A 22,365-nucleotide genomic window follows, 5' to 3' on the forward strand; every position below is an offset into this window, starting at 1 on the left:
CAAGCAGGAATTCACCCAGGTTACATCTTCGACCTTCGGCCCAAGCTGCGGCGAGGACAAAGCTGTCTTGAGTTACCCTGAACGAAGCCGGGCATAGGATAAACTTGGAGATAAAGAAAGCCAAGAATGCTACGTGTTCTCGATCGTCGGGAACAGTATCTGTCTCGCCCTGAAAAATGTTGATGTAAGGGCCGTAACTTCGTTGGGGTTTGGTTAACTTGAAGTTTGGTTCATCGGCTGTGAGGTTGGGCGAGATCCTTTCGCCAACTATTGGGATGTTTAGCATTACTGCCAAATCCAGAAGTGTGATGGTCATGGCGCCGAATTTAAAGCAGAAGCAGTTCACTGCGCTGGACCAAAAAAGAGATGCACCCATTATGTAGTGCTTGGCTATTGGGCGGCTCGCCTTACAAAGACTAATCATGTCATATATTCCGACCTCGGTCCATATGTGTCCAAAGTGGGGTTTCAGTCTGTTTACCCAGACTTGGTATCCTTTGTGTTAGACTGGCCAGTTTCGGAAAGTTGTGTTGAACCAAATGGACGACTGATGTGGGAGAGAGAAGTGTGGTGGGACTTCGTCATGATAGGGAGTAGCGATATCGCACAGGTGGCTCGACGAGGTAAGAATAGGACCCACGCAGAGTTGGTTGTCCCCTGCGTCTACAATTACCTGGAATTCGGTATTCGGGGCAGCAGCACGGGTCTCGGCGATCTTGTCAACAACTTGAGTGGCGATAGTTTCTTGAGGAGCAGCCATGATAACTGCAGAGAATGAGAATACCTTAGTTAGGTGATCGCTAAAAAGGGGCGAGTCAGAATTAAAAGACAAAGAGCGAACACTTACCAGAGAAGACAGTAGATTGTTTGAACTTGCTGAAGAGAGAGAAAGAGCTTGATAAATGCAGAGAGAGTAGGTAAGTGAAGAAATGAAGTGATATTTTTCTTAAAAAACAAAATTAGAGGTATCCGAGAGGTCGTGGGGCCAAGATGTGACATCGTGGGTGACAACTGGAGACGACGTGGCATGAAGGGGGTACCGAAAGGTCAATAGATGCGCACCCCTTTGAAAGAAAAGCGTGTAGACTGTTGGGCTTTAAAATTGGGCCAAGAGATTGAGAAGGAACAAGCCCGAAAATGAATGTTTCAAACTTGTTGGGGGCATTGTTTACACCGGCCCAAAAGGGTGCTGAGTCAGGAGTTTCAAGTGGGCTTACAAGGGTGTCAGGCCCAAAAGAAAGCCTTTTTATTATTGCCTTTTCTGTTTATTAGGAGTTTGTAGCTCATTAGGAGTGATTTTCTTTTAAGAGTCTTAGTCCTGGTTAAATTAGGAATCTTGATTATGAGGAGCTATATATAGTTCAGAGCTTCATTATTTTTGGATCAACAAATCAATCAATCAAAAATCAAGTCCAGTGCTTTTTATCTCGCAATCTCCGGATTGTTTTAATTTAGGAGTAGTTTTCGGTATTAATCTCGGCTGAGTTCTTAACTCCTAGATTATTACTTTTTAGATCACGTGGTTAAGTGTTTTTAACCAAACAAGTCCTGTGAATATCTACGTAGGTTCGTTAAAGTATCAGACCTCAAACCGATCCCAATTATAAATTCAAAGATTCGAGTCCGGAATATTTCCAGGCGAACAATAAGTAATTATAAAAGTTTTTTTAAAAGTAAAATGAAAAGGAAAAAGATACATCGGGTTTAGCTAAGCCCTACTCATATTCCACTATGACGAGTCGTCAAACGGACAACCGTAGTTTGTTTGGGTCTCTGTCTTTTTTCTTGTCCAGAAAGAGAAGGAAAGAAATAATGTCGCGAAGCATCTCATACATAACAGGCGCTCAGCTGCTCTCCCTCCATCGCAGGCCGAACATGGCCATCATTGATGTCAGGTACACAAACATTTTCAATTTTGAATTTTGAATTTTGAATGATCAATTTAATTTAGATTCTGGTTTGAAATCAGGGACGATGAGAGGAGCTATGATGGGCATATTGCGGGATCTCTGCACTACGCCAGCGACAATTTCTCCGACAGGATCTCTCATCTCATTCAACAAGTCAAAGGCAAAGACACCCTTGTTTTTCATTGCGCTCTAAGCCAGGTTTGCTTCATCATCATTAATTCACTGCTGAGCTAAATCATCACTGTCAAGCTAGTTGCTCAGCTTAATATAGCTGACATAACAAACACAGGCTGTTAATTGGGTTTGTATAGAAGTTAAGACGACTATTTAAATTTCAGTAGCTGATCATAACTGAGCTTTTGTTTTCTTTGTGTTTTTGTTGAGATGTGCTATAACCTTACATTGATACATAAGCTTTCTATGAACTTATGCAGAAATGACGTCTATTTCGGCCTATTCCATCCTTATATCTATCAACTTATTGAGCCGTATTTCATGTCACATAACCTTTCTATGACCTTCACTTGCCCAGCTCAGTAGCATGTCGATATGTGAGCTTCTCTTTTGGTTCGAGTTCATTTGTTTTTTTAACTCTTTAGATCTATCATTCTTGGGATTAAGGCTTGGTCGACCTAAGTCTTATCCCTCGTTATTTTCTCTTCCTTTTAAGACTATTATTCTTAGATATTACAACACTGAACCCACACGCTGTTGAGGATTATTCATCTATTTTATTGGTTACAAGCTTCTGTGGTGCTGTGGAACTTGCCGTTTGAGTAGCTGCTATTCTTCTAGTTCCTTATCGACTCTACCAAAGCTGATTTTAGGCTGGTGGAAACTATTGGATTAGATTAGACAAGATACAGAAAATAGCACAAGTGGTAGCATTAATGTGCTATAAATAAGCTTCAACAAGTCAACGGAGAGGAAAAACTGTGTAGTTTACCTACATTGTACAAGATTGTAATGAATGTTTAACAAAAGACTAAGTTATATATATGATATATGAAAATGCAAAAGAAAGCCAAAGCATATGTTGATCAGAAACTTCAAAATCTAAATACCAAAAGAATTCTCAAGTATAAGAGCAGATGTAGTTAATGCAGTTATTGGTAGTTGGTTTAACAGAGATTGAATTAGGATTATTTGGTGTGATTAAGTCTGTATTATCTCTCTTCTATAGCGGTTACAAATTTTGAGAACTGTGCTTTCTGTTTTTATTGGATAAAGAGGATGAGAGATAGAAAGATGCAAGTGAGAGAGAGTGACAAAAGTCGCTGCTACCGGTAGGTTGGCAATAGATTCAACTAGAAGTTTATGATGTCACTAAACTTTTGTTAAGAAGTTGAGCAGATTTTTAAGTATGTAAGAAAAGTTAGAGGTACTTGAGGCTTGTGATAATAGTTGAAACCTTCTTTTCAAGATATTATATTGTACATGACCTTTTTAATAGAAAACTGAGGCTATTATACTCGGAAATTACTTCTTTGTGCTGGGCATTTTCATCGTTGTCGTGACAGAATAACAGTTACCTCTTTTATTGTGGGGAATGGCCTATTTATATGAAACAATACTTTGGATCGGGTTATAAGTAATTCATTTACTCTTGATGTAGGGTCATCTAAACAGTACTATCGGCTTTTAGAAAATGCATCTCTTGCTTAATAATTTTTTTATTATTATCAAAAGCTTTTCCGCCCTTTCTCGAAGCTTAATATTCCGTTTAAGTGAGCTTTTATCCTCATTCATGTAAAACATTATTGCAAATAGCTCCCTGCTTATTTCATCATGGTACATTTTGTACCATGTGATAAGCTAAAAAGTTCAAATACTTGAATACATAATGAATGTGCATCTGCAGGTTCGTGGCCCAACTTGTGCTCGGAGGCTTGTTAATTATCTTGCGGAAATGAAAGAAGATGCAGGAATAAAAGAGATTTTGGTTTTGGAGCGCGGCTTCAATGGCTGGGAAGCAGCTGGTAAACCAGTTTGTCGATGCACTGATATCCCATGCAAGGCTGAAAGTGCTAATTAACTAGAGCACTTCCTAGGATGGTTGGTTATATCCTATAACCATAAACTAAACTATAGTCAGCATTTACACTTGCTACAGTCACTTTCGGTATGTAACGGACAAGTCGGTGGTGCTCCAAAGTGGTCTTTTTAATGGTCTCAAAAATCCAATTATGTATGTTTATTGTCTTGAAAAGGTGATAATTGAATGTAAGCTGAGCAGCAATGGTGGCATCTCTGCGGTTAGTACAATACATGAAAGCATTATGAGACAGTAAGGAAATGCAGTTTTCTGGTATAAACTTATATGAGCAATGTGCATATATTTGACAGCCCTTCAAAATTCTTCTGTCTTCCATCAGTCTTTTTTTTATTGTAATAATAAAATCTCGACTTTGATTTTATGGCACCAACAATTGCTTGGCTTTATTTTCATCGATTTTAATTATGTGGTGATATAAGTTGGACACCTATATGAATACAATATAATACTCCCTCCGTCCCATTTTAATTGAGAAAATTTCAATTGCGCATTATTTAAGAAATTTTAGTAACATTACTTTTATATCCTTATATTACATTAAATGCATCACAGCTTTTCAAAAATATGCTTTTTAAATGCATTAATTGAAGAGGGTATAAAGAGAAAAGTAGTGAAAAGTACTTTATAAATAGAAAGTGTCAATTAGAATGGGACACTCAAAAAAGAAATAGTGTTTAATTAGAATGGAACGGAGGGAGTAACATATATAAATATTACATGGAACAAACACAATGAGGATTAAAAACACATGATAAAATTGTCAAACCAACTACAATAAACTAAACTACTCATTACTTCCCTTAGGCTGTTTGTCATAGGCCCTGCCAGCCTTGGCTCGCATAGCAGGCTCTCTATTTAACCCGATTCTAAAATTGCTTGAGTACATGTATATATATCTTTGAACGAATGATTACTTTAAGAGAAAATTAGCCTACATACTGGCTAAGACCATTTTAATGTGAATAATACGGTTACAAAAGTTCATTTTGACTTTCACGGTTACCATTTTTATAATTTGAATTTTATGATTTTGATTTATAAAAAGATACTTTTTAAATTAGCAAAATACTGTCAACTGAAATGGTAACCTCCTCACTCCTTTTGCATGTTTCCATTTCCATTAGATTGTTCAGATATTCTTGCCGGATTTAACTCCACAATCCCATTTACCAAATCTTTCCCATTTTAGTTTGATTTTAGGTTGGCATAAAATTGAAATGACAAAAATTAGGTATTCCACAAAGCAATCTCCTATGAAAAATCCCCAACAAAGATAAGTTCTTTTTCTTCTACAATTTATTTTTAAAGTTTTTGAATCATTTTTATTTTTTTATATTGAAGTTCATGTAGAAGAAGAAGGGAGTGATAGTGATTTCGAAGATTTCATTGTCAATGTCGTGAAAAAGAACAAACCGATTGCTCCTCCGCCCGTTGATGTCAAGGTAATTGTTCTAAAAAATTCCTTATATGTTATTGCTTCTAGAGTTCAGAATTCTGCATCGTCTTTAATTAAAATTCCTTTGATCTTATAATAAACAACAACCTTCAACGTTGTCATTCCTGCATTTTTAAAAAATAATTACTGTCAGTATCCATGTTAGTTAACCATTAGGTAACTATTAGTACACTATTAGTTAACTTATAACATAAACTTTAATTCTGCAAGCATTTCTAAAGTTTTTGAATCGTTTTTGTTATTTTTTATATTGCAGTTTTTTTTCTGTCAAACTGATGAAAAAAACGTTGAATGAAGGCGTTTTGAGTTGAACGAAGAAATGAGTTGTTAGAGTGGGAAGAAGATAGGCGAACGATGAACGAAAGCGAACGATGAACGAAAGCGGTTTGAGTTGAACGAAGAAAGGAGTCGTTGGAGTGGGACGAAGATAGGCGAACGATGAACGAAAGCGAACGATGAACGAAGGCGCGGTGGCTGGCAGCTGTTGTCTTTTTTATTGTAATTGGGATATTAGCAATGATGTAAAAATAATTAAGGTTAACTATATGTTTTTTAATGGTTAATTAATAGTTAACTAACTGTGTATGATTTTTTATATAAAACATGAATATATATTGATAATTACTTTTTTTAATTACAGTTAACTAATATGTGACTAATAGTTAACTAACAGTTATTTTTATACGCATGATTATTTTTAAAATAATTGAAATTTGATGTTCAGTTGTTTTTTTGTTATATTTAAATAATTTTAAAAATAATTAGGGGATAATTATATGTTTCCTAACGGTTAACTATTAGATAACTATACTTGTGTTGGTTATCTAAAACATGAATACATAATGTTAATTTTTTTTTTTATTAGTTAAAGTGAACTAATAAGTGACTACTGGTTAATTGACAGTTAACTAATTTGGTGTACTGTTAATTTTAGGATATATTATTGTTAGATTTATCTAAAAATGATTTTATGATATTAATTGTTTTTTTATTAAATTTAATTTATTAATGGTTAACTACATGTAAATTAACAGTATATTATTTTTTTATAAATAAATAAATTTATATTGTGTATTCATATTTGTTGATTGTTTATGATGAGTTGATGAATTTTTTATTTTGCTGGATTTTTTTTTCTCAAATGCTTGTTGTTTTTATTTTTTTAATCATTTTATTTTTTTGGTTTTCCTTTTGCCATTTATGGCATATAATTCAAATCGGTTACTATAATTAAGGATTATTAAAGATTCTTGAATATTAATTGATATATATATATATATATATATATATATATATATTTATGCTTTGAGATTTTGTAGGAGATTTTGATTCTTGTAACCACTTCCTTCCTTTTTTATAGTTGACAGTAATCTTCAAATATCATAAAGTTATTTGTGCAATTTGGAAACTTAAAAAGTATGTCATCAACTTTTTTTTGGTCAACAGTAAAAATCTAATTAAATATAGCCATATAGGGTATTTATTAATTTTTCTCTTACTTTAAACTTGGCACAAAATATCAAAAACGTCCAAATTAACAAAATAAATTATTTTTATTATGAATTTGTTAAAAATGTATAAAACCCTCTCTCCCCACTCTCACCCAAGAGAGTGAGATACACTCTCCGGTTTTGATGGTGATTTCGGTTTTCTAAGGTGGTTTTTAATAAAAAAAAGATTTCAAATGGTTCTAATTGTTTTTAAACATTTTAAATTAATACCTAATAATTTAAAAAAATAAAAATTATTCCCTTTAATTTAAAACTTTACATAACAAATTAACCTACAAATTTTATATATACAACAAATTAACCCTCACATTTACATTTTTAACAAAAAAAAAGTTGATTTTTTTTAATTTCTTTTTTTTTTAAATTAGCAGACACAGGGGTCTGTTCTTCTTCTTCAAGAACAGACCTCATGGATATGTTCTTGAGGAAGAACAGACCTAGTTCTGTTCTTTGAAGAACAGACCGCGACGCCGGAGCTGCTGCTCCTTCGAGGAGCAGCACCTCCTCTTTTCCGGCGAGGAGGAGCTCCTCCTCGCCGGAAGTTGAAAAAAAATAATGATTTTTTTTAAAAAAAAAAAAGGTTTAAAAAGACCCCTATTAGGAGTTAATTATGATTAATTGGTATCTAAGTATGATTAATCAAGGTAATTATAAATAATTAGAAACCCACTCTCCAATTAAGGTTCCATGTCAGCGTAGGGGGTTTTAAGCCGGTTTTACCAAGTTCAGGGTAAAGTGATTCGGTTTCGCTAATTTGGAAGTTTTTGATACTTTGTACCAAGTTCAGGGGGTAAAGTGATCCTTTGTTCATATTTTTTTATAACATAAATTGCTTGAGTATATAGTTTTGCTGTATTATTAAAATTAGTTCCACTATTATGTAATACTCAATCTACTATAAAAAATAATATAAAAACTAAAATATTCGAGATATAGCTCATGTCCGGAATTTGAGAAATATGACAGAAAATCTCCTTTTAATTTACAATACTATATTTATTTAATTTATGAATATTCAAATCTCGTTAATTAAATGTTTGACACTATATGGTTAAATTTTCAAATAGGTAGTATTATTTAACAAAAATCAAGTATGATAATGCCTTAAAAGTCACAAATTGAAAAAAAAAACCCGGTATATAAATAGATGTTTAATTGGACAATACAAATAAATTCAATAAAATATATTGATTCGACTTACATAAATAATCTCTAAACATTAAGACATCAGAAAAGGTAGAATATAATGTTATTATTGCATGTTTAGTAAATTATAACTTATACATTAAAATATTTTTATTTGAACTTTATATATGTTTATATTTTGAATGTAAATATATGCTAATCCATCACTGTAGATACATTTAAAATGGCATAAAAACCTTTTCTCCAAAAATTGAATACTATAATTTTTATTACAATTAAGATATAAAAATTTGATTAATTATTATATTTAAATATTCATTTTTTATATTAAAAGTATCTAATTATAGTTACTATTTAGTTGAAAATTTGTCATTTCTGAATCATCGCGAGAGTTCTGTATTGTTTCAATAATAAATCATCTTTTTTGTTCAATCAATATTCAGTTGGAAACTCACAATTCCTGTACCCTGCAATTAAAAAAATAAAAATAAAATTAATAATTTGGTGAAAATTACTTTCTTTAATCCAAATTCAACTTTTTTTTCCGTATTTTTCCAAGGGTCTATAAATGGAAATGATATTTACTATAACAATCATTTAATATAGTTTTATATGCTCATATTTTGATACCAATGTGATCGTGATTTTTTTTTAATCGGAGATGGAAGGGTATTTGTTGGAGAAAATAAATTCATAACCTAGCAGTTTAAAGTCCAGCGCTTAAAGCTATACCTCCATAATAAGCATATAAAATAGGGTTAACCTCACTAAATAGCACCATTTTTAGCGTTTTTTTCGATTTAAGCTCAATCTTTAAAACGTCTCATCCATTAGCGCAACCTTTCCAAATTTTTTATTTTATAGCATGATATGTATTTCATACTATGTTTTATGTTAAAATGACGTCGTTTTTGTAGTACGGATGATCAAAACGACGTCGGTTTAGGTATTTGTGCTAATATATAGCACATAATTAAAAATTATGCTATTAGTTGAAACGTTTCAAAAGTTGGGTTTAAATCGAAAAAAAACGATGATAAAGATTGTGCTATATAATAACATTAAGCCTATAAAATAATCAGAAAATAAAAACTAATTAGGAGAGTTGATCGTGTACTTACTAGGAGGTTGAGTAACCACATAGGCAGCACCATCAAAATTACACGTGCCAGCAGCACGAGCATTCTTTTGATAATAACTATTAATTGCATAAGAAGCGTGGGCCTCAATAGTATTAGGATTATAACACGTGGCACCAACTTGAATCGGACGGCAATCGGCTCCGCCTCTACCACAAGCATAATCAATAGCAGCTTGTAGCTTCTTCTCGCCAGCTTTCCCATTAGCTACACACCAAGTCTGTCCGGCCGCCGTCTTAGCCACCTTTCCGCCTCCTCCGTTATCCACCTGAAGAGTTTGCGTCGTGTATTTGTTGACCGGCGGTGACGATTCTTGATTTTTCGTCTTATTTTTGTTGACCGGCGGTGACGATCCTTGATTTTTCGTCTTATTTTTATTGACCGGCGGTGACGATTCTTGATTTTTCGTCTTATTTTTGTTGACCGGCGTTGACGATTGTTTCTGTGTGAGTGACACATCATAAACTTTGTCTTGATTAGGGTAAAATAGTCCATAATTTCTCTCCGATGTGGGCCCAGTTTTTTGGTTCTCATTAAACAAAGCAAACAAGTAAACATTAAGCGGTTCCTTTGGTCTTAAAGGAGTCCCATTTCCCGTCAATACCCTTTTTATCAGATTGCCGTTATACGACGCCGCATTGTCCGCACTTGCGCCAATCTCATCGTCTTCACCTTTGGAAGGCCACCCAGTTTCTGTCACAACCATCTTTACGTCGTCGTATTTAAGAGCTTTCATAGCATTATAAACAGCGTCGAGTTCGGATTCTAAAAGACTAAAATATTTCAACCCGTTTCCGGAATCCACAACGCCCGGATTTTTCTTAAACAATGCATAATCTAACGATATTTCTTTAGAGTTGGCAGCGTAAGCAAAAAACGGGTACGCATTGACCATCAAATAGGAGTCAGTTTTACGTAAGAATTCAAGCATGGGCTTCATAACGGGTTCAATCAAGTCGGGTTTAAAGGACCCGGATGACGCCGGGTATGAGTTTTGGAGAGAGCTTAAAGCTATAGGAGATGAGACTTTAATGGCGGAAAGGTTAAACTTAAGAAGAGAGTTATGAATATTTTTCATCGCAGAGACGAGAAATTGAGTTGAGTTTTGTGGGTCAACGAAGACTTCATTACCAACAGCAATGGCTTCAATTTGTGTTCTGGGATAATACTGAGAGATACTGGATTTGACCCAGTTATCAGCAAATGATTGATCTGCTGCTGTAGAACGAAGAAGCTGATTAGGAAGCGCAACGACGACGTTTATTGGTGAATCAGCGAGTGCTTTTAACACGGTGGATTCGGTGTCGAAGATCTTGATACGGTTGATCCCGTGTGATTTAAGAAGCTCCACAACTTGGGTTGGTGTTGGCAAATTATCTGCCACTCTGCCGTAGTTTATCCCGAGTTGACCTGCTCCATCTGCAAAATATTAAGACATGACAACAAGTAAAAAATTAAACAACGTTAAAAACATGCAACCGTAAAGTACGTAGCGAACTAGGTTCATGCAAGTATTTTTCGTTAGATTGAGGGAAAATTACGAGTCGAAACGGAAAACGAGAGGAGCAAGAGGAGGAAGGGGAATGAAGACATTGATTTGTGAGTTGGTTAACTTTGTTGAGAGTGGTTTTTATAGCAGGGAGGGAGTTAACAGAATGCATTGAAATAGCAGAAACAAAACAAATTCCCCCAAGATGACTGTTTTTAGCACTAATTAATGTTTGGAACAGTTAAGTAGTTAGTAATTGATGAAGTATAATAAGCAATGGTGGAGCTAGAATTATTTTCAGTTGATGGGTGAACTTCTTTTACAGTTTACTGACATTTGGCTTTAGTTTTTTTTTTTTTTATTATTCAAACCACAACTTATTTTTTAGAAAATATCATTTGATGCTCAGAATTTCTAAAAATTACCAATTGCGTCAAATGATAATTATTTTTATATTAAAATAATAATAGTAATTTATTTTATTAAATACTCCCTCCTTTAAAAATAAAATAAATCTCACTTTTATTGTCTTAGAAAGATAAAAAAATTAATGCATTTAATGTTAGTTATTGATAAAATTATTAAAATGTATTTATATTCTTTTTTTTAACATAGTAGATATATTGATTAAAAAGCAAGATAACCAAGTTACATAATACTACAAACCTAAAAATTAAATACTATGAAAGATCTTGATTTGTTGTGCTCTATTATTGTGCTTCCATATTTTGTTTTCTGGGAACAAAATGGAATTCCGTTGCAAAGAAGGCTTGTTATAGATGCCAGATATCTTCATAAATACTACAAGCCGCAGCTGTGCAATTGCGTGAATTAATTGTTGTGGATACTTGGAGAGCATCGCTTTCAAAGATAATTTTATTCTAGCCCTTTAAAACTGCCCAGTTCATTGCTTCTCTTAGCGCTAGAAACTCGAGTATCTCTAGATCCTAGATGTAATGGAATAAAGCTGAGAATCTTCCTATTGAAATTTGATCTGGTCCCTTGACAACTACACCAATACAACCTTGTTGACGAATGTTATTGACGTCGCATCATAATTTAATTTTAGATAACCGGAGGTATCATTGAGCATGTCGAGAGATCAGTTCGCTGTAAGATATGTCTTGTAGTGTCTTTTTATCATATGCATCCAGTGACGAAGCCAGTCCCAAAATTAAGGTAGGGCACAAAGTCCATTTAAAAAAATTAAATATCATACCATAAAAAATATAATCAAAACGTATAATCATTAAATTTTTTATATAAAATAACATGAAAAGTAAATAAACGTGTTGAGAAATTTATAAATTAATATTAAAAAGCTTACATTTAAACTGAAGTCTGATGAATGGCTCTAACCTTCAAACCGATGTCAAATTATTAAGTTGCTAATGCACATTATGTGTATTTATAAAAATTAAATTCACATAATTAAAAAGAATGAAAGAAATTGAGTGTTTTTGAATTAGAAAAATGCTGAAAATTTTGAAATTAGAGTTTAGTTTGGATAAAGACGGCAATCTGAAGAAACTTTTAAATTATTTATATAATGATTAGTGTTTGTTATACATTAGGCTTTATTGCACAATTTCTAATCTTTCTACTCTCTCTGTTTTTATATTGTCGCTTTTGGGTAAATTACTAGTATTAAATAAGTGTTTTTTTTGTCTTAAATTACTTACGTAAAGACTAGTATAACACTATTTATAAACTCCACTACTAAAAAATTTAATTTTAAAAATGGAATTATTAACGCCACTATTGAATGATTTAATTTTGAAAATTGAATTACCATTTAATGAAATAATTATATAAGAACTATTGTCTAAAGCAATAATTAAAAAAACGGAGAGAATAGTATTAACTAATTCAATTTTCACATTAGGTTAGTTATAAAATAGTTTTTACGTTAAGTTCCATAAATTGTCTTTATCAAATTAAGCCAGACAATATATTAAGTTACATATTGCTTATTATTTATGTTTTGCAAAGTTAATTTTTTTTTAACCGCGATAGATAGATAAAAATTACAGAGAAAAGGAAAACAAAAATAAAAAAAACTAAAAAATTTAAAAAACTAGTAAAATCTTGCACCCCAAACTGTCAGAGAGAAAGATTAATGGAGAACGATGCTTTAACCTGTTGAGCCCATTGATGTGCTAAGACGTTTTGCTTACGAGGGATGTACCGGAAAATTGTCGAGATGAAGGATTGTTGAAGATGCCAGATGTCATCACAAATACCCTGACAGGAAGCAATATTGCAAGAGTGCGCATTAATAGTAGAGGATACTTGGAGTGCATCACCTTCAAATATGAATTTTTTCCAACCATTATGTATTGCCCAATTCATTGCCTCTCGTAAAGCTAAAAATTCTAAAATACCCGGATCCCAAATATGACGAAATGTTGCAGAAAATTTCTTCATTGTAGATTGGTTGGATTCGCTGCAATAACACCAATGCTTCCAAATTGTTTTGGGATATGAACAGCCGCATCGTAATTGATTTTAATGAAATCCGGTGGGTTGATGAGATTTTGGCCACTCTGGATTCTCCTGTTATGAGACTGACGACCGACTTCAATTTCTGATTGCATGGCTTCTTTAAATTCCTGATAATCCTGAACAGTAGATGACACAATGGAAGCTGGAGGCTGTGTGAAGTTGTCAAATATCTTGCAATTCCTAGTTTTCCAGATGTGCCACAAAGTATAGCAGAAAATGTGAAGGCCTTCATTAGTGGGATCAATCTGTTGAAGTTGTATTGTGACATGCTTCCAAAGCACGGCAAAGTTAGAGAAAATTTCCCAAGTTGCACGAAAGTTTAGAGGGGAAATAAACCATATTTGTTTAGCTCTGGGGCAATGGAAGAGTAAATGCATGATATCTTCTGGAAATGTGCAGAAAGGACAGGATGGATCCATTTGAAGGCGAAAGTTCAGCGCAGCTCATGAGGGAAGCCCCTCATGAAGACATCTCCAAATAAAAATTTTAATTTTATGTGGAATATGTAACTGCCAAACCCGCTTCCAATCTGATTTATCCAACCCAGCGATGATGAAATATAATTTCTGTAATGCTGATGAAGACTAATATAGTATCTAGATTTGACTGTATATTGACCATCGGAGGTATAGTGCCAAATAAGTTTGTCTGACCTGGGCGGATATGTAAGGGGAATGGAGAGAATATAATTAGCATCCTGCGTTGTAAAAATTTGGTGAAGAAGAGTGGCGTTCCAACGCCTAACAGAAGGAAGGATTAATTGATCAACAGTATTGGGGGCATTAGCATCTGTATGACGGAGTTGAGGAGTGAAAGGGAAGGAAGAGGGAACCCATGGATCAGTCATACAATTAATGTGGGTGCCATTAGATACTTGCCATCTAATTCCTTGTTTAAGCAACTTCATACCCCAAATTATGCTTCTCCAACCCCACGAAGGTCGTCTGCCCAGGGTAGCCTGTAGGATATCTGAATCGTGAAAATATTTGCCTTTATAAATTTGATAAAGGGTGGAAGTTGGAGAATGTATGATTCTTCAACATTGCTTGGCTAATAAAGCTTGATTAAAATGACATAAGTCTTTAAAACCAAGCCCTCCTTCCCACTTCCTGCGGCACATTGATTGCCATGAGATCCAACAGATTTTTCGTTCATCCTGTTGTTGGCCCCACCAGAATTGACGGACTGCCCTGGTAATACGATGACAGGGAGATTGAGGAATGATAAAGCACATCATGTAATACACAGGGATAGCACTAGCAACAACTTTGATCAAGATTTTCCCTGCAGACGATAAGAATTTCTCCTTCCAACCATATAACTTAGAAACAATGGTGGATACTATACTAGCAAAAGTTTTGGTTTTTGATCGACCAAAATGGAAAGGCAACCCCAAATATTTCTCCTGAACATGGTTTTGAGGAACAAGCAATAGATTCGCAAAAGGAGTACGTTGGAAGGAGTCAACATTAGCACTAAAGTAAACAGAGGATTTGCTGTAATTGATATATTGTCCACTGTAGTCTCCATATTGTTGCAGAATATGTTGGATGTTCTGAATATGATGAAGCGTAGCTTTGGAGAATATGATGGTGTCGTCCGCAAATAATAGATGAGTAAGAACCGGACAATGGCGATTAAGACGAATTCCTTCAAGAGATTTTGCTGCCATTGCTTGTGATAAAATGTGGGTAAGACCTTCTGAACATAAAACATAGAGGAGAGGGGATAACAGATCTCCCTGTCTTAGACCTCGAGTGGGCGTAATATATCCATGTGTTTGACCATCAATTCGAATGGAATATGTTACTGTTTTGATGCATTCCATAATCCAAGTAACAAACTGACAATGAAAACCCCAAGCCCTTAACATAGCCTTAATAAAAGGCCATTCTAATCTATCATAAGCTTTACTAACGTCTAACTTGAGGGCCATGTAGTGAGCATTCCCTTTAGTTTTAGTCCTCAAATAATGCATGACTTCATGGACCAGCAATATATTATTAGCAATAGATCTACCCTTTGTAAAAGCATTATGAGATTTTGATATAATAAGAGGTAGAATCCTTTGTAGCCTAAAGGTGAGTATTTTTGAAATGATCTTATAATATGTAGTGCATAAGCTAATTGGTCAAAATTCTGAAACCTCTGTGGGTGTAGGAACTTTGGGGATTAAAGCTATAATAGTGTGATTAAAACTTTTTAGCATATGGCCTCCCCGAAAAAAAATGTTTAATTGAAGAACTTACATCACGTTGGAGAATTGGCCAGTAATGCTGGAAGAAAAGAGAAGTGAAACCATCACTTCCTGGGGCTTTGGCGGGATTAATTGAAAAAACAGCTTGTGTAATTTCATGATCAGAAACAGTCTGACAAAGAGATATATTCATTTCAGTCGTTATTTGGGAATGGAAAGCCGCTGTGACCTCCGTTAGGTGTGGAGGATTCGCTGTTTGGAATTGCTTGTTGAAATGGTCAATGATGAGATGTGTGATCATATTTGCTTCAGAGTGCCACTGGTGCTGAGCGTGAATAAACCCATAATAGTATTACGTCGTCTATGTTGCATGGTGCTTGCGTGGAAGTATTTTGTATTACGATCTCCCTTTTGAAGCAAAAGTTGTCGGGATTTTTGTTTTGTATGTTTCTTCTTGATGCCGAGCCGCATATAATTGTAAATCAAGTTTACGAATGATTGGCCATTGAATATCTTGTGGAGGTTGAGAACGGGCAAAGGCAAGAGATTCTGATAATTGTAGCTGAGGCATTGGTTCGGTTTTGCTTACACCAATTAATTATGGCATGTAGACAACTTTTCAGTTTTTGGAAAATTCTGAACATGTGGGAGCCTTCAATGTGTTGTTCCCAGGTTACTGCCACTATTGCATTGATATCATCATTTAATATCCATTGTTTATCAAAGTGAAAAGAAGATGCTACTTTTTTACAAGTGATTTCTATATTAAGCAATAAAGCGCAATGGTCTGAACCAATATCTGGAAGATGAGTGATTGTAGCATGTAAGTAATGGTTGCTCCAGACAGAATTTGCAAAACACCGATCTAGCCTTTCTTGTACCAAAGCAGGAAAATCACGACGATTGCTCCAAGTAAACGCAGACCCAATATAAGCTAAATCATGCATATCCATTCCATTAACAAACTTATGAAATGTTTCATGATTACAAGGCAAAAAAGGAAGACCACCTGACTTATCCTTCTGATCTAGAATGTCATTGAAGTCGCCTACAAAAACAAAAGCTAGACTAAGACTAGGCTTAAGACTGGACAGAAAATTCATCTGCCCTTCGCGAGTTGACTGTCTAGAACTAAGATGGCAATAGACTAGATCATAGAAAAAACCCGTACAATCCTTAATAGATAAGACTAAATAATACATATCAACCTGTTGAATAGTTAAGTCTATATCCGGATTCCAAAGGAGACATATACCACCCGCAGAACCAGTAGGTTCTACACCGAAAAAATTCTTAAACCCAAGTTTCTTAGTCAAAAAGGCAGTTTTGTCTATGGAGTTTTTAGTTTCAAAGATACATACCACTCCCGGGAAATGGTCCTTGCACATTCGGTGCAATTGTTGAATTGTCAAAGGATTGCCTAACCCTTGACAATTCCATGCTAACATTTTCATATCTGTTCTTGAGACCCTTGGGGACTGGTCTCATCATCCCTGAAGAAGGCATCAGTGTTGAAATCTGACTCTGGAGTGGTGACTTCTTCAATGCAGACTGTGTTTGAAGATGGAATTCCAGCCTCCCAGACTTCCTTAAACTTTGTAGCAGTCATAAATAATTGTTCCATGGTTGGCTTGTAGTATTTTTCATTAATAGGATCTTGTGTAGATAGCCATTCCAGCTTACGTTTCCCTTGAGAAAGAGACAGCTTGGGATCCTCAGTCTGGACAGTCGAGATAGAAGGCAGGCGAGGGATTTTCTTCCAAGTATGAATAGTGGTGCTCTGGAGAAATGCAGCGTGTTCACTATCAGTACTCTGTTGAGCTGTAGGAGGGATGATTGGTACCATGTGTTTCGGATCACAAACTTCTTGGAATAAAGATGCAATCTCATCTTTGTATGCATCACTCCACAATTCCGAACCATTAGGATTGAAAGGATGATTACAGTACAAGAGATCAAGACACACCTCCACTTGTTCTACTTCAGAGAGCTCAGGTGACAATCCTGCTTGACTGAACTTAGTACGCATACGGGGGCTTAGGATCTAGATTAAGTGGTTGGGCAAAAAAATAGCTTTGGGTTTGTGGGCTATTTTGGAGGGTGGAAATGGTGGAATATGAGGCCCAGCAGTTGGATGTGGGATAGTAGAAAAGACTGGGTTTAGGAATTGGCCCGTTGAGAAGTCCATAAAGGCTTTGGAAAGGTGGGATTTGGTGGTAGTGGCAGACGGAAGTGCTTTTGCATGGAAAATGAAAGGTGTAGTGATAGGAGAAATTGACTTACCTTTTGAGGATTGTACTTGAGTGGAAGCAGTGGTGACATCAGAGGAAATAGGTAATAGAGACGGCTCGTCAGGTGCACTATTGTCTGCCACTATCTCTTTTGTTACTGTAGACGTACGAGTACACTGTTGCATGCAAACCCTAGATGTGGAACTCTCTTCCTGTAAGTTTTGAGATGGAGGAATCACCATGGCCTGTGTTTGAACAGCAGAAACTCCCTGTGGTACCTCGCGGATAAAGTGTTCTTCATATCTTTCTTTATGGATCACTAATGAACTATGAACCATAGGTGCAGCACAGGGAACATATGGAAGAGCTCCTCCAAAAGGAAGATAGATACCATGAAATTCATTATCTAAACGATAATAGCATGTACGAATCATATGACCTATACGACCACAATAGAAACAAGTATCTAGAAAATTTTCATATTTAAATTCTACCCAAAAAGCCTCTGGTGTATCAGGTTGATTCATGAAGCCACGCTTGAACGACTTGCTAGTAAGTATCTCCACTTTGATACGCAGAAATTGTTGCCTCCACATAGGATTTGTAGAGTCAAAATCCACTTCCAGAAAGCGATGAAATGAAGCGCCAATCTTGATAGCATTTGCTTCTGTGAGCAAGTTTCTTGGCAGCCCATGGATTTGAACCTAGAAAAGGGTGGTACGAAACTGGATGCTCTTTAATGGTTTGTGAGCTGGCCAGTTTTTAAGGACTAGGTGCTGATTCAAAATGTTCCATGGCCGGAGAGAGAAAACAAGATCGTAATCCTTTTTTTGCTCGAAAGCAAAAGTGAACCACCCATGATTCGTATTTTCTACAAGAACCGGACCTGTAAGCTTCCATTCTTTTAGGATCCATCGTTGCATGTCTTTAACTGAGAATCGTTTTTTGGTGAAGATCTTCCCCACCAGCGTCCATTGATACACAGCAGGGACCGCAGAATCATCAGCTTGCAGGTGGATAACCGGGTCTTCAACAGTCATCTTTCGAGTTTTTTCAATAATTTCAGAGACAAGCGGTTGGAAAGAGTTTTTGGTGGACAAAGAAGAGGATGAAGCCATTTTGAGTAAAAGGAAGAAGCAAAAGGAATAAATCTCAAAGACAACGATAAAGATGCAAGTATCGAAATAAGTAAATAGAACGTCGCTGGAGTGCTCCATAAGTATAAGATTTCTGTCCATAATGGTCTCGAGGCAATCTACCATTTGGCTGAAAGCAGAATCCATTTGGCAAAAATGCTCTTCCAGAGGCGGAGGCCCTTTTAGAACATCCTCTTGAGTGGATGTTGAACAGCCGCGCGTGAGGCGCGTTCCATTTGCTGCACTTTACTTTGAGAATGTACTTTGCAACTATTTATTATTTCCTTGCAAAGTTAATTAGAAATGTAGTTAATTGGCCGAAAATATTTGTTTAATAATTATTATATTTAAATGAGGCAGGGCCTGGCCCAATTTCACCTCCGTCTCTGTATGCATCAAATATAATGGCTTTGTCAATACCTTTTTTAACCGAATAATCCATTTACACGCCTTTAATAAATACAATTATAAGATACCACTACTGGAAAACAGGTGATTAGCGATGGACTTTTCCGTCGCTAATCACCTTGGATCTGTCGCTAATCAGTGTTAGCGACAGATTAGCGACGGAAGACGGATACAGTATCAGTCGTTAAAGCTATTAGAAACAGAAATCAATTTATGTCGCAAATTCCGCAACGGACTTGTCTGTCGCCAAATTTTTTACAAATCCGTCGCAAAAGAGTCAAGCCTGGAGACGATAATGGAGACCTTTTTGTAATAAATTTTTATAGTTATCCGTCGCTAAACGTGCCTTCTTTGAGACATAATTGGTCTGTTCGGAATATCCGTCGCTAAACAAATCAATTCCGTCGCAAAAAACATACAGTTCTGTTAGAATTTTGTCGTTTTCCGCTGTTATTCCGTTTTTTCCTATCGATTTAAACCTGTTAAATCAGTATTTATAAATCATTTACCAAAATTATTTAAAGAAAATGAAACCCTGAATATATATATATATATATATATATATATATATATATATATATAAAAAACAATAAGTTTACATAAAAATTCAATACAAAAAGTGATAAAAACATAAACTCTTTGGAAATAAAACATGAAATACACTACAAAACTGTAGCGTCATCATCGTCTGGCGGGGTGGGGGGGGGTGTTGTGGACGATACTCAAGAGGAAAGTTTGGCATCATCTTCGCAATCCGCACGGATTAGCGCGACCATCCGCTTATCCTGGCTAGCCTGCTGCTGCCGCTCAAGCGCGGACATCAGACCAAAAGACCGGATTCGTGGACACTATCAAATTTTTTGTACTTGGCTTATTGATCACATTTATTTAGAAGACATCTGAAATATCTCATCTCAACATACATAGCAGTCCATAGGATAAAAGTGCTGGAAAGTAAACAAATTCGGAAAACTAGAAATGAGAAAGGTGGAAAGCATGCATGACACACATATGACTCGATCTGGACTGACATGTGAACTCATAATAATTACTTCTAAACAAGCGTTTACATGCAAAGATCATAGGTGGATTTTATTCACTTTGCATGCATAAAACCTAAACTGCATGTATTTGTGAGATTGATTTTATATTTATCATCTTGAATGCATATTTATTTTCTATTTTAGTAAAAAAATATACAACCTCTAATTATATATCGTGGCAGCCCAAATTTTTTTAAGTGATTTGCTGGATTTAAAGCTAATTAATGTGATTATCTTATTTAGCCTGTTAAATGGTGGACATGAACATGTTTGGAAAGCGATAAACATTGTAAACATACTTATATACATTTGATATGCATATAAGGTAAGAAATATTTTTAAACCTTCAAGCTCTAGAGTGTATGCAGTTGGCTGTCGTTTGTTTGTTTGTGCGGTCGAATTTGGGATCCGGGCAGAATGGAGTTCTTCCTATGATAAGTACAAGTTAGCTAGTCTAAATCGGGGTCGATTCTGAGTTCAAACAAACCAAGAATCTGAGTTGATGATCCGGCGGGCCTACGCTTCGAAGCCCATGATGATGTGTCAGTACACTATATCTAATGTGGCAGGCTGATGCTGACTGGAACGGATTCGGGAAATTACAGAAATAAAACCCTACAACTATTACAAGTCTGTAAGCTCAAACAGGCTTAATTCCGAGCTCCAACTAGCTCAGAAACACAGAAACAAACCTATAACTAAAATCAAAAGATCAGGGAGGTCTGAGGATGAAGAAAAACGGCGCTACTTTGGCGGGCACCAGATCAACGATAATCCGGAGCGGTTTGGTTTTGGTCTAAAAAATGTGCGAAAATAGTAAAAACGCGTAAATAGAATTCTGGAAAAACATATAATCTAAATATGTGTATAAAAACAATAAAAAATGTCATAAACCATGTTTCTATGATCAAAAGCATGACAATCATGGCACTATGGTCGTTTGAACAGTTTATGACAATTTCATGGCAAAACAATAAAAACAACTAATCATGCATCCTAAATGACATAATCAAAACAGAATTGACATATGACAGTAAAAAGTGATAGAGATGAGTATTAGGTCCTCAGAAGTATCGTTATGAGTCTTTTACTCGTTTTTAGGCAATCCGGATGTAGAATCTAGCTTTAGATAGAAGTGTAGTAGTGTGCTTGATTATTAAAGCGTAAACGCTTGATTTGATTGACTGAAATTGACTAAGGTTTGATGATTAATGGCTGGTTTGGTTCGGCTATTAGAACAAATTAATATTTTGTATTTTCTTAATCTTACGTACCATCAGTCCAATTACGAGTTAACAGTAGTATATATAAGATTTAGCTAGGTCTAGAATCATTGGTGTTTAGGTTAAGTTCAACTTGTATATAGTTAGGCATTAGGATTAGTTTAGAACTCTATCTTAGATAATTAAATTTGTATGTATGATGCATGACATGAAAAAAGTGGTAGAAGGCTGTTTTGGTCCTTAAACGTACGTTTCAAGAAAGGCTTTTAGGCCACAAGGGTTTGGATATGGTCAATTTTCTTCGTCAAATCTATAAATTGACCCATAAATTTTTAAAATATTGCAATTAGTCCAATTTTTTAAACTTTTATTGTGACCACTTTGGACTTGTATGGGTTATTAGCGGCTAATTATACTTCAATCTAAAGTTTATCATTGTGCACTGATCTAACCCGCTTGAATTCAAACATGTAGATCGCTAACTTGTCACCGTGACGATTGTCTATAAAAATCATCATCGGATGCTTCAGTCTCTTATTATGTTTTTACCTGTCCGTAAAAATAGGTGTCCAATACTCCCTCCGGTCCATAATATTTGGCGCATTTGAAAAATATTTTTGGTCCATAATATTTGAAAGAATACAATAAACAAATGAAAATTGTAGTTATAAATGTAAACAAGTTTCAATATAGGGTTAATTTAGTAAAAGTGTTTATAAATTACGACATATTAATTGTTTTCTTAGTTCTTGTGCCAAAACTAAATGCGACAAATATTATGGACCGGAGGGAGTATAATATTAGCAAATGTAGTAACTTGCCCCAAATTCTGTAAACGTAAAGTTGATAAAATTAATAGTACAAGGAGTGTTTAGTAATACAATAATAAATACGGGGAACCTCAGAAATGGATTT

General features: G+C 35.1%; 3 protein-coding genes and 1 long non-coding RNA gene across 4 annotated transcripts; 2 read left to right on the forward strand and 2 right to left on the reverse strand.

Annotated features, from left to right (window-relative positions):
- The first annotated feature begins 1,716 nt into the window (after positions 1-1,716).
- On the forward strand, positions 1,717-4,266 carry LOC126679801 (dual specificity phosphatase Cdc25). Its single transcript, XM_050374781.2, has 3 exons — positions 1,717-1,895; positions 1,970-2,108; positions 3,772-4,266. The coding sequence occupies exons 1-3, from the start codon at positions 1,732-1,734 to the stop codon at positions 3,943-3,945; spliced, it is 477 nt and encodes a 158-aa protein (XP_050230738.1). The 5' UTR covers positions 1,717-1,731; the 3' UTR covers positions 3,946-4,266.
- Positions 4,267-4,986: 720 nt separating this feature from the next.
- On the forward strand, positions 4,987-6,056 carry LOC126683192 (uncharacterized). The gene is made up of 2 exons (XR_007641640.2): positions 4,987-5,408; positions 5,679-6,056. It is a non-coding gene; the product is annotated as an uncharacterized LOC126683192 (long non-coding RNA).
- Positions 6,057-9,171: 3,115 nt separating this feature from the next.
- LOC126681632 (glucan endo-1,3-beta-glucosidase 14-like) lies at positions 9,172-10,947 on the reverse strand. Its single transcript, XM_050377177.1, has 2 exons — positions 10,760-10,947; positions 9,172-10,637 (listed from the first exon to the last, which is right to left on the reverse strand). The coding sequence occupies exons 1-2, from the start codon at positions 10,809-10,811 to the stop codon at positions 9,172-9,174; spliced, it is 1,518 nt and encodes a 505-aa protein (XP_050233134.1). The 5' UTR covers positions 10,812-10,947.
- A 2,183-nt stretch (positions 10,948-13,130) lies between these two features.
- Positions 13,131-13,631, reverse strand: LOC126681633 (uncharacterized). Its single transcript, XM_050377178.1, has one exon. It carries the CDS (start codon positions 13,629-13,631, stop codon positions 13,131-13,133), a length of 501 nt encoding a protein of 166 aa, XP_050233135.1.
- Positions 13,632-22,365: the final 8,734 nt, after the last annotated feature.

This window comes from Mercurialis annua, linkage group LG5 (assembly GCF_937616625.2).
Source record: "Mercurialis annua linkage group LG5, ddMerAnnu1.2, whole genome shotgun sequence".
Taxonomy (NCBI): domain Eukaryota; kingdom Viridiplantae; phylum Streptophyta; class Magnoliopsida; order Malpighiales; family Euphorbiaceae; genus Mercurialis; species Mercurialis annua.

What these genes read in the sequence shown, in the direction of transcription:
- LOC126679801 (XM_050374781.2), top strand. Translation starts at nt 1,732, where the DNA reads ATGACGAGTCGTCAAACGGACAACCGTAGTTTGTTTGGGTCTCTGTCT. An exon ending in ATGGCCATCATTGATGTCAG is followed by an intron (nt 1,896 to 1,969) that starts GTACACAAACAT and finishes GTTTGAAATCAG; the next exon opens with GGACGATGAGAGGAGCTATG. An exon ending in TTCATTGCGCTCTAAGCCAG is followed by an intron (nt 2,109 to 3,771) that starts GTTTGCTTCATC and finishes GTGCATCTGCAG; the next exon opens with GTTCGTGGCCCAACTTGTGC.
- LOC126681632 (XM_050377177.1), bottom strand. Translation starts at nt 10,811, where the DNA reads ATGTCTTCATTCCCCTTCCTCCTCTTGCTCCTCTCGTTTTCCGTTTCG. An exon ending in CTCGTTTTCCGTTTCGACTC is followed by an intron (nt 10,638 to 10,759) that starts GTAATTTTCCCT and finishes AATATTTTGCAG; the next exon opens with ATGGAGCAGGTCAACTCGGG.
- LOC126681633 (XM_050377178.1), bottom strand. Translation starts at nt 13,631, where the DNA reads ATGGATCCATCCTGTCCTTTCTGCACATTTCCAGAAGATATCATGCAT.